The sequence below is a fragment of the Felis catus genome, chromosome B3, assembly GCF_018350175.1.
Source record: "Felis catus isolate Fca126 chromosome B3, F.catus_Fca126_mat1.0, whole genome shotgun sequence".
Classification (NCBI taxonomy): domain Eukaryota; kingdom Metazoa; phylum Chordata; class Mammalia; order Carnivora; family Felidae; genus Felis; species Felis catus.
In genome coordinates, this window is record NC_058373.1 from 60,861,366 (window position 1) to 60,874,824 (window position 13,459).

At 38.9% G+C, this 13,459-nt stretch overlaps 1 protein-coding gene across 6 annotated transcripts in view; it reads right to left on the reverse strand.

Annotated features, from left to right (window-relative positions):
* Positions 1–13,459, reverse strand: part of GANC (glucosidase alpha, neutral C) — a 76,239-nt gene that overhangs the window by 60,590 nt on the left and 2,190 nt on the right. For 3 of the 6 annotated variants that reach the window (XM_019832626.3, XM_019832625.3, XM_019832624.3), the window contains exons 2-4: positions 12,998–13,060; positions 11,538–11,671; positions 2,111–2,238 (exon numbers count right to left, since the gene is read on the reverse strand). In XM_019832626.3, the coding sequence (XP_019688185.2) occupies positions 2,111–2,238; positions 11,538–11,671; positions 12,998–13,052 (317 nt within the window). In that variant the 5' untranslated portion in view covers positions 13,053–13,060. Of the gene's footprint in view, positions 1–2,110; positions 2,239–7,086; positions 7,404–11,537; positions 11,672–12,997; positions 13,061–13,459 lie in introns of those variants that run through there. The other 3 variants (XM_003987247.6, XM_045059492.1, XM_045059491.1) reach the window with 3 other exon arrangements.

Genomic DNA, 13,459 nt, shown 5'->3' on the forward strand with positions numbered 1-13,459 from the left:
AACCAAGTCCTCGCTGCTTTCAAATCCGGCCAAAGCAGCTAACCAATCTCATATTCCCATCCTAGAGGGTCTGTTGCCTATACTTACTTCTGATACCAAAGGCTATATCAACCAAGATTCAACTGTACATTAAAGAAAAAATTCTGGGGGCGCCTGGGTGGGTCAGTCGGTTAAGTGTCTGACTTCAGCTCAGGTCGTGATCTCGTGGATTGTGGGTTCGAGTCCAGCTGTGCTGGCAGCTCAGAGCCTGGAGCCTGCTAAGGATTCTGTGTCTCCTCTCTCTCTGCCCCTCCCCTGCTCATGCTCTGTCTCTCTCTCTCTCAAAAATAAACATTAAAAAAGCAAAGAAAAAATTCTGGCTATTTTAAGTGGAAAATAAGTAACTTAAGATGGGGGAATTGGGAGCTTATGACATCATTGGAAGCACTGAGGTAATAGGTTGGGCAGCCGGTAATGATCCCTAGAATACTACTGCATGGTCAATTGAACTACTATTGCAGCTAGAATCAGGAAGTTGGATAATCAGAAGTCACTGTGGCAACTGCTGGGCTCCAAGATCATGCCACATTAGCTCCAGAGATGAATAAACTACTACCCTAACTAGTGTGCCTCTAGAGACATTCTAGAGCTGCCAAATCCATGCCAGCAAAATTGGAAGCTCAGTTCTAAAATCAAGATACCTGTAAGTGCATCTGACTGGTAGAACCTGAATTATACCAGAAACTAGCTACATGAGAGTATGGGAAGTGGAGGAATGTATTTTTTTAACTTTCTTGTTACTGCAGTAGCCAAAGGCCCTCTAGAAAGAGGTTGGAATGGAAGCAGAACTAATACAACATATTTACCACACAAAGCTAGTTATCATCCTGACCCCAAAACATGGCAATAACACAGAAAAAAACTACAGACGAATTTTACTTAACACAGATGTAAAAATGTTAAAAGGATCTACCAGTAAAGTGAATCCTCCAGGACAGTAAAAAATAATATACTGTAACCAAGCACACACACACACACACACACACACACACACACGCATGCATGTGCACCAACCTAAAAAGCCTTGAGAGTCTTTTTAAAAAATTTTTTTTAATGTTTATTTTTGAGAGAGAGAGACAGAGCACAAGTTGGAGAGGGGCAAAGAGAGAATGAGACACAGAATCCGAAGCAGGTTCCCAGCTCTGAGCGCTCAGCAGAACCTGACGCAGGGCTCGAACTCACGAACCCGTGAGATCATGATCTGAGCCGAAGTCGGATGCTTACCCGACTGAGTCACCCAAGCGCCCCGAAAACAATCTCTTTTTAATTCCAGTTTTCTAAGTTCTTGGCATATAGCAGCAGCTGAATGACTAGACCTATTTTGAATTTATGATGATTCTACTATCACTGAAGTACTTTCTCCTTATAATCTACTGACTTGATTAAATTTTTATGGAAAAAGTAATCTACATAAAACTACGATAATGATATAGTGAAAATTAAAGCATTTGGCATAAACTTATATTCCTTTAGTGAAATAATATGAAAAAATAACAGGAATCAGCAGGCAGAACCAGTGAAATATCACTGGAAAGAGTATTGAGAACTGAGGAAGATACTGCAGATGTAGGAAAAATGCTTTTTGATCTCCAAAGTTTTTGTTTCACTTAGACACTGATGATTAATTTATCTTTGACATGTTACATTTCTGAGACTACCCTTAATTAAAAGTGAGCCTAATTGTATAAATTGTGGTAAGCACAGGAGTTGGGCTAGTATATTAGATCTCTGGAGCCCTGCTGCTAATCTGAGTAAATTAAATAGCTCTCCTACTTGTTCTCAAATTCTACTTGTTCCCAAAGTCTGGTTGATGAATCATTTCCTTTGCAAGAAGGACAGCAGGGCTCAAAAGCTCTGCTTCTGCTCATGAATAAGTGCTGATAAATTAAATGGTGGAGAATGGACAATATATAAAAAGCATAAATGTATCCCCAAATAACTGAAAACTGACTCTGCAAATGATTATAGCTTCGAATAGAAAAAACAGGAGGAACATGCAAAATCTGCTACTCAAGGTATAATAAAAGACCATACTGAGGGTGTATCCAAGATCTCTTGTTCCTTGGCTTACCTTACCGTGCGTGGCTTGCTTGTGACAACATCAGGAACTTCATACCTGGGTTTCAGGGGAGTTTCTTCATTGATTTTAAGCCTGAAAATATTTCCCTCTATACCATAAACTTCAGCCAGAAGAGGAACCTTGGAACAGACATGAGATTAGTTTTAACAGGTTATTACACCAGTGACAACCAGTTCTCGAGTCAAATTACAATAATTAGAAACTATGTTTGAATTATTATAGGCCAAGTAAACTGGAGACAATGGGAATCATGAAGGAAATAGCTCCCCAATCTTTGTATTTACTTGTTTGGCTATACTTGTGGTACAGCAAGAAACACATTATATGTGCTCTTAAAAAAATTTTTTTTACATTTATTTATTTTTGAGAGACAGAGAGAGAAAGAGCACAAGTGGGGGAGGGGCAGAGAGAGACTGAGACACAGAATCCGAAGCAGGCTCCAGGCTCAGAGCTGTCAGCACAGAGCGTCGTGGGGCTCGAACTCGCGAAACTGTGAGATCATGACCTGAGCTGAAGTTGGATGCTTAACTGACTGAGCCACCCAGATGCCCTTCATTCTATGTGTTCTATGGCAAGGCAAACCTATAATTGTCCAGACCAGGACCTTTAAAAATGAGAGATCTCTATTAATAATTATACTGAATGATAGGCATGAGCTGAAACTGTTTTTGGAAAACTGGGACATGCGGCCACTTTATCTATGATAAACTGCAGGTGTCTTAGAGTAAGGGTTTGGTATTAAAACTAGGGCAACTGGATTCCAGCTGAATAAAAGATGAAGGGTAACCAACCACAGAATGGAAAAGAATAGAGAATAAAATAATGGTCATTGGGGTTCCTTAGGATAGATGCCTGAGGCTTGCTGCTTGATTTTAATCAAGGTACTTCCTGTACACCTGGGAATAGGGCCTGGGGAATTTTCTCTAGAGGTTGGGATGTTCTCAGCTTTCTTATGAGGCAGGGGAACTTAAGTAAAACTTTGCCTATAGTGTGACATGGAAGCAACATAGAATTATTTAGACTACAATATTTGAGAAATAAAACACAAAACAACAAACCCCAAGAAAATAGAAATGGCCAGATTTAGGTTACAAAATGAAGCATGTAGATCAGAGAAATATGTATTTTTTAATATGAAGTCATCTTTATTATAATTTAGAAGTCCGTTAGAAACAGACATTGATCTTTAATAAAAAAAACTTCTAGGATCTCATGGGCTTCTGTTTCCCATTTAGTTATGTAGTTTAAAAATCCAGTTTACTTGAGAATGGTGGAAAAGGCCAAGTAGTATCTTAGTTTTTGTTATGACAAGTTTTCTTCTCATAGGCATTCTGGAGTCTTTGGGAATTTTAATGGACCTGCCCATTTCCAATGCCTTCTGTGATTCCTTAGAAATTTCAACGGGCACCTGTCCTACAGAACATTCTATTACTCTACTGATTCTTAAGGTATGGGTCTAGGGCTATGCCTGAGAATTTGCTTTTCTAACCTATTGTTCCCCTTTGATTTACTCTAAATGGCAGTTTTTAAAATGGGTCAAATGTGCCCAAGCTTCCAAACCTGCATGCTTATCTTACAAAAATAGCACTTATCATTCACTTTACCAACAGTCCCCACCAAATAAAGTTCCCCAAAGCATAAAGTATCAACTGCCAATGTTAGGTGAAGCCCCTCCTCTTTCCCCAGATCATATTATTTGGAATCCTGAGTGAGAGCAAGCAACTCCAACACAGAGCCACAATCTTTCTCAAAAACTTGATCAGAGAAATATTTTGACAGTTTTCAATTGCTGTGCCATGCCGCAGTGGTTGATAGCAAATCCTTCATTAAGTCCTTCATGTGATGCCAGATTCTGGTTACAACTGGGTACATGTACTGTTACTGTAACATCTGTTAAATCAAAGGCTAAGGAGGGCAGGCTGTGTGACACAGTGTAGAACAGGGTCAATGTGGTACAAGTAAAATAGGAAGCAGGGAGAATATCACAGCATTAAAATAATGACATTATTGGAACTTTGCCTCTTTGGGAATGTAGAAAAGTAGTCAGGGCACTTAAGTAGTGACCCGACACTTAAAAGAGTGACCATGTAAATAGTGCAGTGGCTCTGGCTCCTTTTACAGATAATTCTAAAGTAGGGTTATAGTAGGGGTGCCTGGGTGGCTCAGTCAGTTGATCGTCTGACTTCAGCTCAGGTCATGATCTCACGGTCCATGAGTCTGAGCCCCACGTTGGGCTCTGTGCTGACAGTTTGGAGCCTGGAGCCTGCTTCGGATTCTATGTCTCCCTCTCTCTCTGCCCCTCCCTGCTCGTGTGTTCTTTGTTGCTCAAAAATGAATGTCATAAAAAATTTTTAAAAATAAAGTAGGATTATAGTAGAGTAGAAGTGTAATTATTTTTTCTAGCTTTATTGAAATAAAATTGACATAATGTACAAATTTAAGGTGTACATCATATTGACTTGATACTTACATATTGCAAAATGATTACCACCATAGCATTAGCTAACAACTGCATCATATCACATAATTACCATTTCCTTTTTGTGATGAGAACATTTAAGATCTACTCTCTGAGCAACATTCAAGTATATAACAGAGTATTATCAGTTATAGTCACTATGCTGTACAATAGAATCCTTAGATCTTACTCATTTTGTTTAGCTGGAAGTTTATACTCTTTGACCAACATTGCCCTTCCCCTGCCTCAATCATACTGTAATTATTCATTGTATGTTTAACATTCTTTTGTAAATTTAATTATTTCAAGTGTGCCATCAGAATTCTAAGATTTAAAAATGTGTCCAAATACAAATAAAGCTGAAATTCTGTTAGATTATGTATTGTCTCCGAAGCGAGACATACATTTCCATTGTTCTCTCAAATTTAACATTTATTTGGCATCTACTATTGTGATGTGCTGTGAAAAAGATGACTAAACTCTTAGAGGAAGACTGCAATTTACAGATAAAACACATAGTAAACATAAAGCATTTTATAGGTGCTGAGATGGAAGGACAAGGACAGTGCTGTGGGAGAACAAGGAGAGAGAATATTAGTGATGACTGTAAGGAAAGGGGTTCTGGGCTGTCTCTGGGGGAGCAGGACCTTCAGAGATTAGCTGGTCTCTGGGTAGGCAGAATGAGCAAGCACATCCTAAGCAGAGGGCACACAGGTTGCCTACATATGATGAACAAATTGCACCTAGTTTATGCACTCAGAGATCTTCCCAGTTATAGTGAAATAACTGTCTTTAAAAACAATTTTTTTTTTAAAACCAAAGACTGGTCTGTATGTTCTGTTCTTGAGGCTGCAGCTCAGAAAGAATCCTAATTATATGAGGAGGCAGATAATAACCCTGCTTTTATTCTAATGACCTTATACAACCAAACATACGAATCAGAGTCAAAGCTCCATTTTGTTTTCATTTTAGCTCAATTAAGCAAGTGGTTTTTTCCAATAGGTAATCCTTTTCAAGGTATTCAGATTCATTCAAACCTCCTACTATTACTAACATAGCTCTCATGGTCCAAGCATATAATCTCCTTAGACATTAGTATGCTTTGCTTCTATGATCTGGCTCATGCTGTTTTTATTGACTTAAAAAATTTTTTTTAATAGCAGATTTTCATTAGTGCAATAAATAAAGCTACTTGGGTTAAAGACAGTGGGGAGACTCAGTGCCCCTCCCTGAACTGAACTTTGAGACAACTCCATGGAAACCTGGGCTCTGTGGTTGACAGTTTAAAAACCACTTCTCTGGGTTTCTCAATTGCCAGTTATTTTTCAGTTCTCCCACCAAAACCTTGCTGTGTCAAAAAGTGGGGACATGAATGTTATGTTCTTCTATCTAATACATTAAGAATTTGTATACATTCCTCTTCTTCTTCTGCTTGGACATTGGTGAAAAAGTAATACACAAATAATTATTGAATCTCTTCTTCCTATTAGGATTGGAAATGACGATGAAAAAGTATGTTAACTTACAGAAGCTAGATTGCTTAAACTAGGAGTGCATGTTAATACTCAGAATACACTAAGTTACACTCAAATTGCAGCAAGATGGATTACTGCAAAATAGGTGAAGAAATATATAATTAAGCATTTTAAATAATGAGACAGCATGGATTTTGCTCCTTAAAAGTATTTAAGATGTGCAAATGTCCACCTACACAGAGAACATGAGATAAATCCTCAGAGAAAGGAGTACATTTAGAGGTTCCTTTTAGCACTACAAGGTTCTATTTGGTTTTTCATAAACCTTTGTTCAGAGACTCACTTCTCATAGTCTGAGAAAGAGTACAAATCCTCTTTTCCTATTTATTCTATGCTTAGTAAAAACAAAACCTGCTAGTCTGTCATCCATAAGTCTAGTTTTATGTAGTTGTTTTTGTTTTGTTTTGTTTTGTTTGGCCACATGGATAAAAATACCACCAGGTTGTAAAAACTATGGTGCTAGGAATAGCCCTGTCTTTGTACTCAAGTAGTGGACTGATCACAATTATATTAAAACAAAACCTGTTATTTACCCACAACTGGGAATCACAACTAGTAGAGATTGTGCCTGAGTTAACAGAACAGCAAAACATGCTAGTAAAGGAAACTAAACATGTTGCCATAGAACACATATTTAAATGGCAGTGGGTATTAGGAATGGAAATTATGACTCCATCAACTTCTTGATGGATATAGATCTTGCCTCTCCTCTGGTACCAGGTGTCTTCTCTATACTCTAAAGAACAGTTAATCTAAAAGGCCTACGAGAGTGAACAACAACCTCTCCCAGTTGTTGATCAAGACCTCCCAGAATTCAGGGTACTGGGGTGGCTCAGTTGTTAAGCATCTGACTTCGGCTCAGGTCATGATCTCACGGTTCGTGAGAGCGAGTACCACATCGGGTGAGCTCGAACCCCACTTCAGGTGAGCCCCACTCCTCTCTTTCTCTGAAAAAAAATAAAAATAAAAAAGACCTCCAGCATCCAGAGGATTGTCTAAGAGTTCATTAAAGTGCTGTATGACACTAACTGCTCCTTCCACTGTTGCAGCCAGTTGGTTTATTATTCCCAAATTAGCTGCCTGTTCACGGCCACTTCTGCAGAAACAGTACTGGCTAACAAGTTGTAGTTCTTCCTCATCTGCTGAGGATGTGGCTGGCTGGGTGAAATCCCATTTTCATCCGGCTTAGATGCAAAGGCAAGGGGTAACTTCATGGAGGTGCTCAGAGATATGCCTGCATCCTTGGAGATGCTGCTAGAAGTGTAGTCTCTAGTGAAAACTTGTAAACAGGCTGTAAAGAAAAGTAAACATGTTGCCAAAAAGTCATCTATGTCATAAGAAAGCATAAAAATTGGCAATATAAAGTAGGTCAAAGGCATAGGTCTATTCCAGGTTAGCCTTGCTAGCAGTGCTTTTTAGCTAGACTTGGAGGACAGAATACATTTCTCTGCTCTGAAGTCACAAGACTAAATCTTCGGTTTCTCAATCTAGGTCAAATTTTCACTGAAGGTAAAAAATCGGTAACAGAAAAAAACAGCTCCAAAAAAGCAGTGAACATTTTACCGTTAACCTTCCTTTAAGATTTTCTTCTGGAAGCCTTTTTATCAAATATCTACCTGATTATTTTGTTCTCAGGAATACTGAGAAAGATACTATACTGGGGCCCTATGTGAGAGAACTCATGCGTTTTAAACTACAACTGCCTTTTCTTCAAATCCTAGATGTCTTGACCTAGACACAACACACAGGGAAACACTTCAGCTTGTTCTGTAATATTACTGTTTCAGGAACATCATGTTTGCTATGAACTGAATTGTGTATTCCTCCATGTCCAATTCATATTTTGAAGCACTAACTCTCAATATGATGGTATGTAGAGATGGGGCCTCTGGGAGGTAAACAGGTTTAGATAAGGTCATGAGAGTGGGGTTATGATGGGATTAGTGTCCTTACAAGAAGAAACCAGAGAATTAGCTCTCTCTCTGCTATGTGAAAATGCAGTAAGAAGGTGGTAGTCTATAAGCCAGGAAGAGGATGCCCACAGACACCTTGATCTTGGATTTCCCAGACTCTAGAACTCTGGCAAAGAAATATCTGTTGTCTAAGAACCCCAGTTTATGGTATTTTGTTATGGCAGTCCAAGCTAAGAAAATGCTGAATGAAGCTCGGTTCTGTTTTCTGGTTGCTTATTAAGGGGTAGATTGGGGGAAGAAGATTGAGAAGAAGGATTTCAAAAATTAACAGTAGACCTTGACAACAAAGTTACTGCTTTAAGAGTTTTAAGGGTGTGGGAGCAGGCCGACACTAAGAATCTGCTTCATCAGTGAAATCTGAGAACTGCAGCTGTGAGCTGAATATGATCTCTTAGACTCTGGGCTCTGTTTCTGTGAACTTGAAGTAAAAAGCTATCATTCTGAATAGGTAGATATGTGCAGCTTGTTTTAAATCTCCAGACCACACCCATACCATATCCTAACGTGATATCTCCCATGAAACGCCCATCTTATCCCAGAAACGACCTCTAAAGCAGGCTGCTTGACTATACAGCAAGCTGGATACAAGGTTCAGACAACTTTGGAGATTACTGTCTGGATCTTCATTGCCCATATTAGACTGACAGAGGACACGAAACCTTAAGTCCCTATTCGTCATCTCAACTCCACGTGACAAGGAAAACATTAAATTGGAATTCAGCCCAGAATTTCAGGGTGACCTCCTAAACATATACATGTATTTGCTTGAGATCAGAACATGCAGATTCTCTATGCAGCCCCAATATTTCTTTTTAAAAAATGTTTATTTTTGAGATAGTACAAGTGGGGGAGGGACAGGGACGGGGGGGGGGGCGGTGTAGAGGATCCTAAATGGGCTCTACCATGACAGAACTTGATGTGGGGCTCAAACTTACAAACCGTGAGATCATGACCTGAGCCAAAGTTGGATGCTCAATCGACTGAGCCCCAAAAGCCCAATAGCTAAGCCCCGCAGCCCCAATATTTCTAATACCTGAACATGAAGTCTCTTCCAAGGGGGCCACAGAGTTTTCAGTCCTGGGAGCTATGTTGCTGATATCCTGGATAACCTACCCTTGCTTGTTAGGGCTTCTCAACTCCCTTCCGAGCCATGTGCTGTCTGTGTTAAGATCTTGTGGGTCCTCCTGGACTGTGGCTTCTTTTTTTTGGAAGGCATCCAGATCTGGTGGGCTCTGGTTTTGACACATGACCTGAACAGCATTGTCTTGCACGTTTTCAGGCTCCAAAGAGGGATGTGTGAAGAGAGCTGGTCTATAGTTTTGCAAAAGGCTGCGTGTGGGGATCCACCACTAACTGCATTGGTATCAAGATGCATGAACACTTGTATTTTGGTCCACAGGATGCTTCTGCCTCATTTACTTTGTTTCACCATGAATCTTCATGACAGTGGATGTTCAGATGCTCAATACACTGAAGTTCTCCAAGGATGGGAAGAGATTCTTGCCTGACTATGGGATAGCTACAACTCTCTGGGTTTAGATACATTAGAGATAGGAAGATGAGCAAATGACAAAAAAGAAAAAAAAAAAAGAAGAATGGAAGGTACCTGACATCTGGTGGCAGGCTTAATGACTCCTACAAGGTTTCTAGTAGACTCCTTGCATTTCCCAGAGCCAACTGCTTCTGCTGACCCTGAATACAGAGGTTTGGCTGGGTCTCAGGATATTAGACCACATGCAAATGGCAGGTGGCTCTTCAGGAGGGAAATCAGTGCTGCCTCATATTTTCCCATGAATGGCTATCAAACTATGCTAAAAAAAGGTAATTAGTAAAGACTTGGATCAGTTTGTAGAGGACTTTGGGGGTACCATGAGCTGAGAACTCAAAGGTATCAGAAATGCCAAGCAAGGGGGCAAATTCCTCCAGAAAAAAAGAGGTAGTATAAAAGCAGCACTGGGGGGGCGCCTAGGTGGCTCAGTCTGTAAAGTGTCTGACTTTGGCTCAGGTCATGATCTCAAGGTTCGTGAGTTCAAGCCCTGCGTTGGGCTATGTGCTGACAGCTCGGAGGCTGGAGCCTGCTTCAGATTCTGTGTCTACCTCTCTCTCTGCCCCTCCCCCAATCATGCTCTGTCTCTCTCTCAAAAATAAACAAACATTAAAAATTAAAAAAAAAAAAAATAAAAGCAGCATTAGGTTTCAGAAAAAGGTTAAACCATCCCATTTGTGTAGTTAAGAGAGATGAACTAAGTGTACCGCTATCACAGTAGCTAGAAATTGGAAACAGGAGAGGGACAGAGAACACAGAACTGTTCATACAATTCTAGCCATTATTTTGAATTCAGGCAAGAAAAGTATGTTAGAAAATTCCACATCTATGAAACAGCTGCATTTTCTAAAACTTCATAAAGAAAGTAGCCGACCTCACCGTGCAATAGATCCTCATGTGTGGGAATAAAGCTGGAACCCTTTGCTAAATTAAAGGCCTAACAAATGTTATAGAGAACCCCCTGATGTTGTGGAGCAAGTTTTTCTTCTGTCTTCTCTGAGGAGGTTCCCTTGTGCAGCACCACAGGGCGAGAGCTACGGTCGCCACAGGGAGATATCTCACAGCTTTGGAGTGAAAGGAGGAATTCCTTCTCAGTCATCTGTTAGGGAACTTACACTTCAAGGCTTCAAGTATGTCTTTCAGCTATAAGAATTACCAAGAAGCGAGATTGGTCTGGGAGGCCTTAGAAGCTTCGGATGCCTTTAGAAGACAGGGAGGATCTGGAAGTGTGGGTCAGGTTGGTAGCGTTGTACTTGCGCATAGCCATTCTTCCTACCTTAGCCCATACAGGACTTCCTCTATGGCTGGCCCATCTGAAGTAGCGGTATGATTTGACAAGTGAGAAAAAGTACTTAAAATACTGCTCTAATCCTTTCAGTATATAGTAGCTAGGGTGATCTGCTAGTGAAGCAGCTCAGGAGATGGAACACTTGTGACTTAGGTTTTCAACTCCATAGTCCCTTGTTCCTCTGGTCCACCCACATTTTGAGGTTTGGACATTCACTCAATCTGTACCTTCCTTAGGCCACACGCTCAACTGTACAGGGTATAACAGTAATAGAACATGGATGCTTAACAGAGTTGATAGACACAGGTGAAAACACTGATTACTAGCTATGTGACTTAGAACAAGTGACTTCCTAGTCACTTTTCTGTATTATGAAGACTAATTAAAAGGAAATAATATTTGTAAAATACCTAGAAAAGCATTTGATACGCAGTCTGTAAGTAAATATTCACATTACTTTTAAAGTACTCGTGTACATATGAAAAAGATCACATTATTTCTCCAACAAAGTTTATTTTTGAAGCATGCATAGTTTTAATTAGCCTTTGTGGAAATTTACTTCATTCAAACCCCATTTAGTATGGAAACAATTTTCTGTAGAAAATACTTCTTTTTTACCTTAGTTGCTTCATTGAGGATTTGGAACTTGGTGCTGTCTTTGCCTTTTGTGGCGGAGTCTAGTAATGCCTGATAGGTGGACTTTGTGGAGAGCTGCTGTTTCTGACGCCTACAGATACAGAGTATACAAATGCCTGAGAATTATTTGTGACAGCATTCAGCAAACTATATTACCACGTGGAAGTCATTAAAATTCACTATGATGATAAATGTATTGGGCCCAGACAGTATTAGCACTCTAATAAAGCACTAACAGAACACTTTGTTATTAGAGTGCTAATAAAATACTAATGAAATTGTTCAACATAACACTGCTCTAGGATGGCATTTTGTCCCCTTTATTGAAAAGGTGGGGCAGTTTTCATAGATGATATTTATTAGCTTGTTAAGTTCCCTTCCACTTTCCATGAAATGTATACTTTAAGAGAAACTGAATAAATTCTAGTAGAAATCTGGTATAATCTAGTGATTTAACAAAATGACCAAGAGTTCCCTATAGAATTCCCTCTAAGGCACCTACTCAGAATTTAAGTGATCTGATGTTCTTCCTTTAGGGCAGTCTGAATAAATTAGAAAGTTGTGACATAGGATACAATTTTTGTGAAAGTAAAATGACCAAAAATTGTAGTAAGATACTCAACAAAAATATTTTAAAGAAATATTTTTTCAGGCTCTGGGGAAACAGATCATCTTATACAGTGGTGATGAGAGTACAAAACAGTACAAACCCTATGAGGGGTATCTGGTAATAGTTAAAATTTTAAGTGCATTTATTCTTTGACTCAGTCATCCCATTCCTGGAAATTAATCCTATAAATACTTATGCATGTATAGAGTGACATATATATAGTTTTTCATTGTGGCAGTCATTTTATAGCTGAAAGATTAAAAACAACTCAAGGATCTAGCAATAGGAAGAAGACTGAATATATTATAGTACGGCTACCCAATGGAATACTATACATCTATAAAAAGGGAGAACAGTCTCTACATACTCAGGATAAACTATTTAGCATTAAAAAAAAAGAAGTGCATAACAGCATATATAGGAAGCTACTTGGTATAAGAAGGGCAGTGATATAGGAATAAATGTATTTATGAAAAGAAATAACGGGAGGATAAATAAGAAATTGACAAATCTGGTTATTCAGAGGGACAAGATGTGGAATAGGGTGGCAGGGGACAACCATGGGGGTAACACTCTTCAAAGAATATCTTTTTATATTATTTGACTTTTGAAATATGTAAAGGTACTATCTATTCAAAGCCATAAACACTTTTAAAATATAAATTTATTAAGAAATTTAAATGACATAGCAGTGAGTGTATAAAGGTGAAGGTCTCCTGTCCAATGAATTTCTTAATGACTGTATTTCCTAACTGATTCTTTCCTTAGGAAGCCTATAAACATTACAATATTGCAATGTTTTGATCTAGGTAATATTATTTCCTCTCCTTACCTGTAGAAAGCAATCTTGCTGCAGTCTTTGAAAATGTTTTTATCCACAGCTTCATCTTCAACACTAAATAAAAAGACATTTTCAGAAACTTACTTTCCACAAGGTTTGTGAATCCAATTTTTGTTCCTTCTCTAACTATAGCATGAACGTGGGTAATGAACTTTTGCAATGCAAAATTGTGTCATGGCCATAACCTAACATGATAGCATGCATGCTGCAGAATAACATCCTTTTGTAAATCACTCAAGGTAAACAACAAAATATCAAGTTCTGGGATTACTCTGAAAGCACTGGAAGAAGAGTATTGTCACTTATGAGGAAGGGTTCTTTTAAAATAATGACTGAAGGCTATGACTACAACAATAAAATAGGAAGGAGCAAAAGCACACACAAAAAAAAACAACCCACAAAAACAAAAATAATCCACTCATTTTTTCAACAAAATATTTGCAGAATATTCTT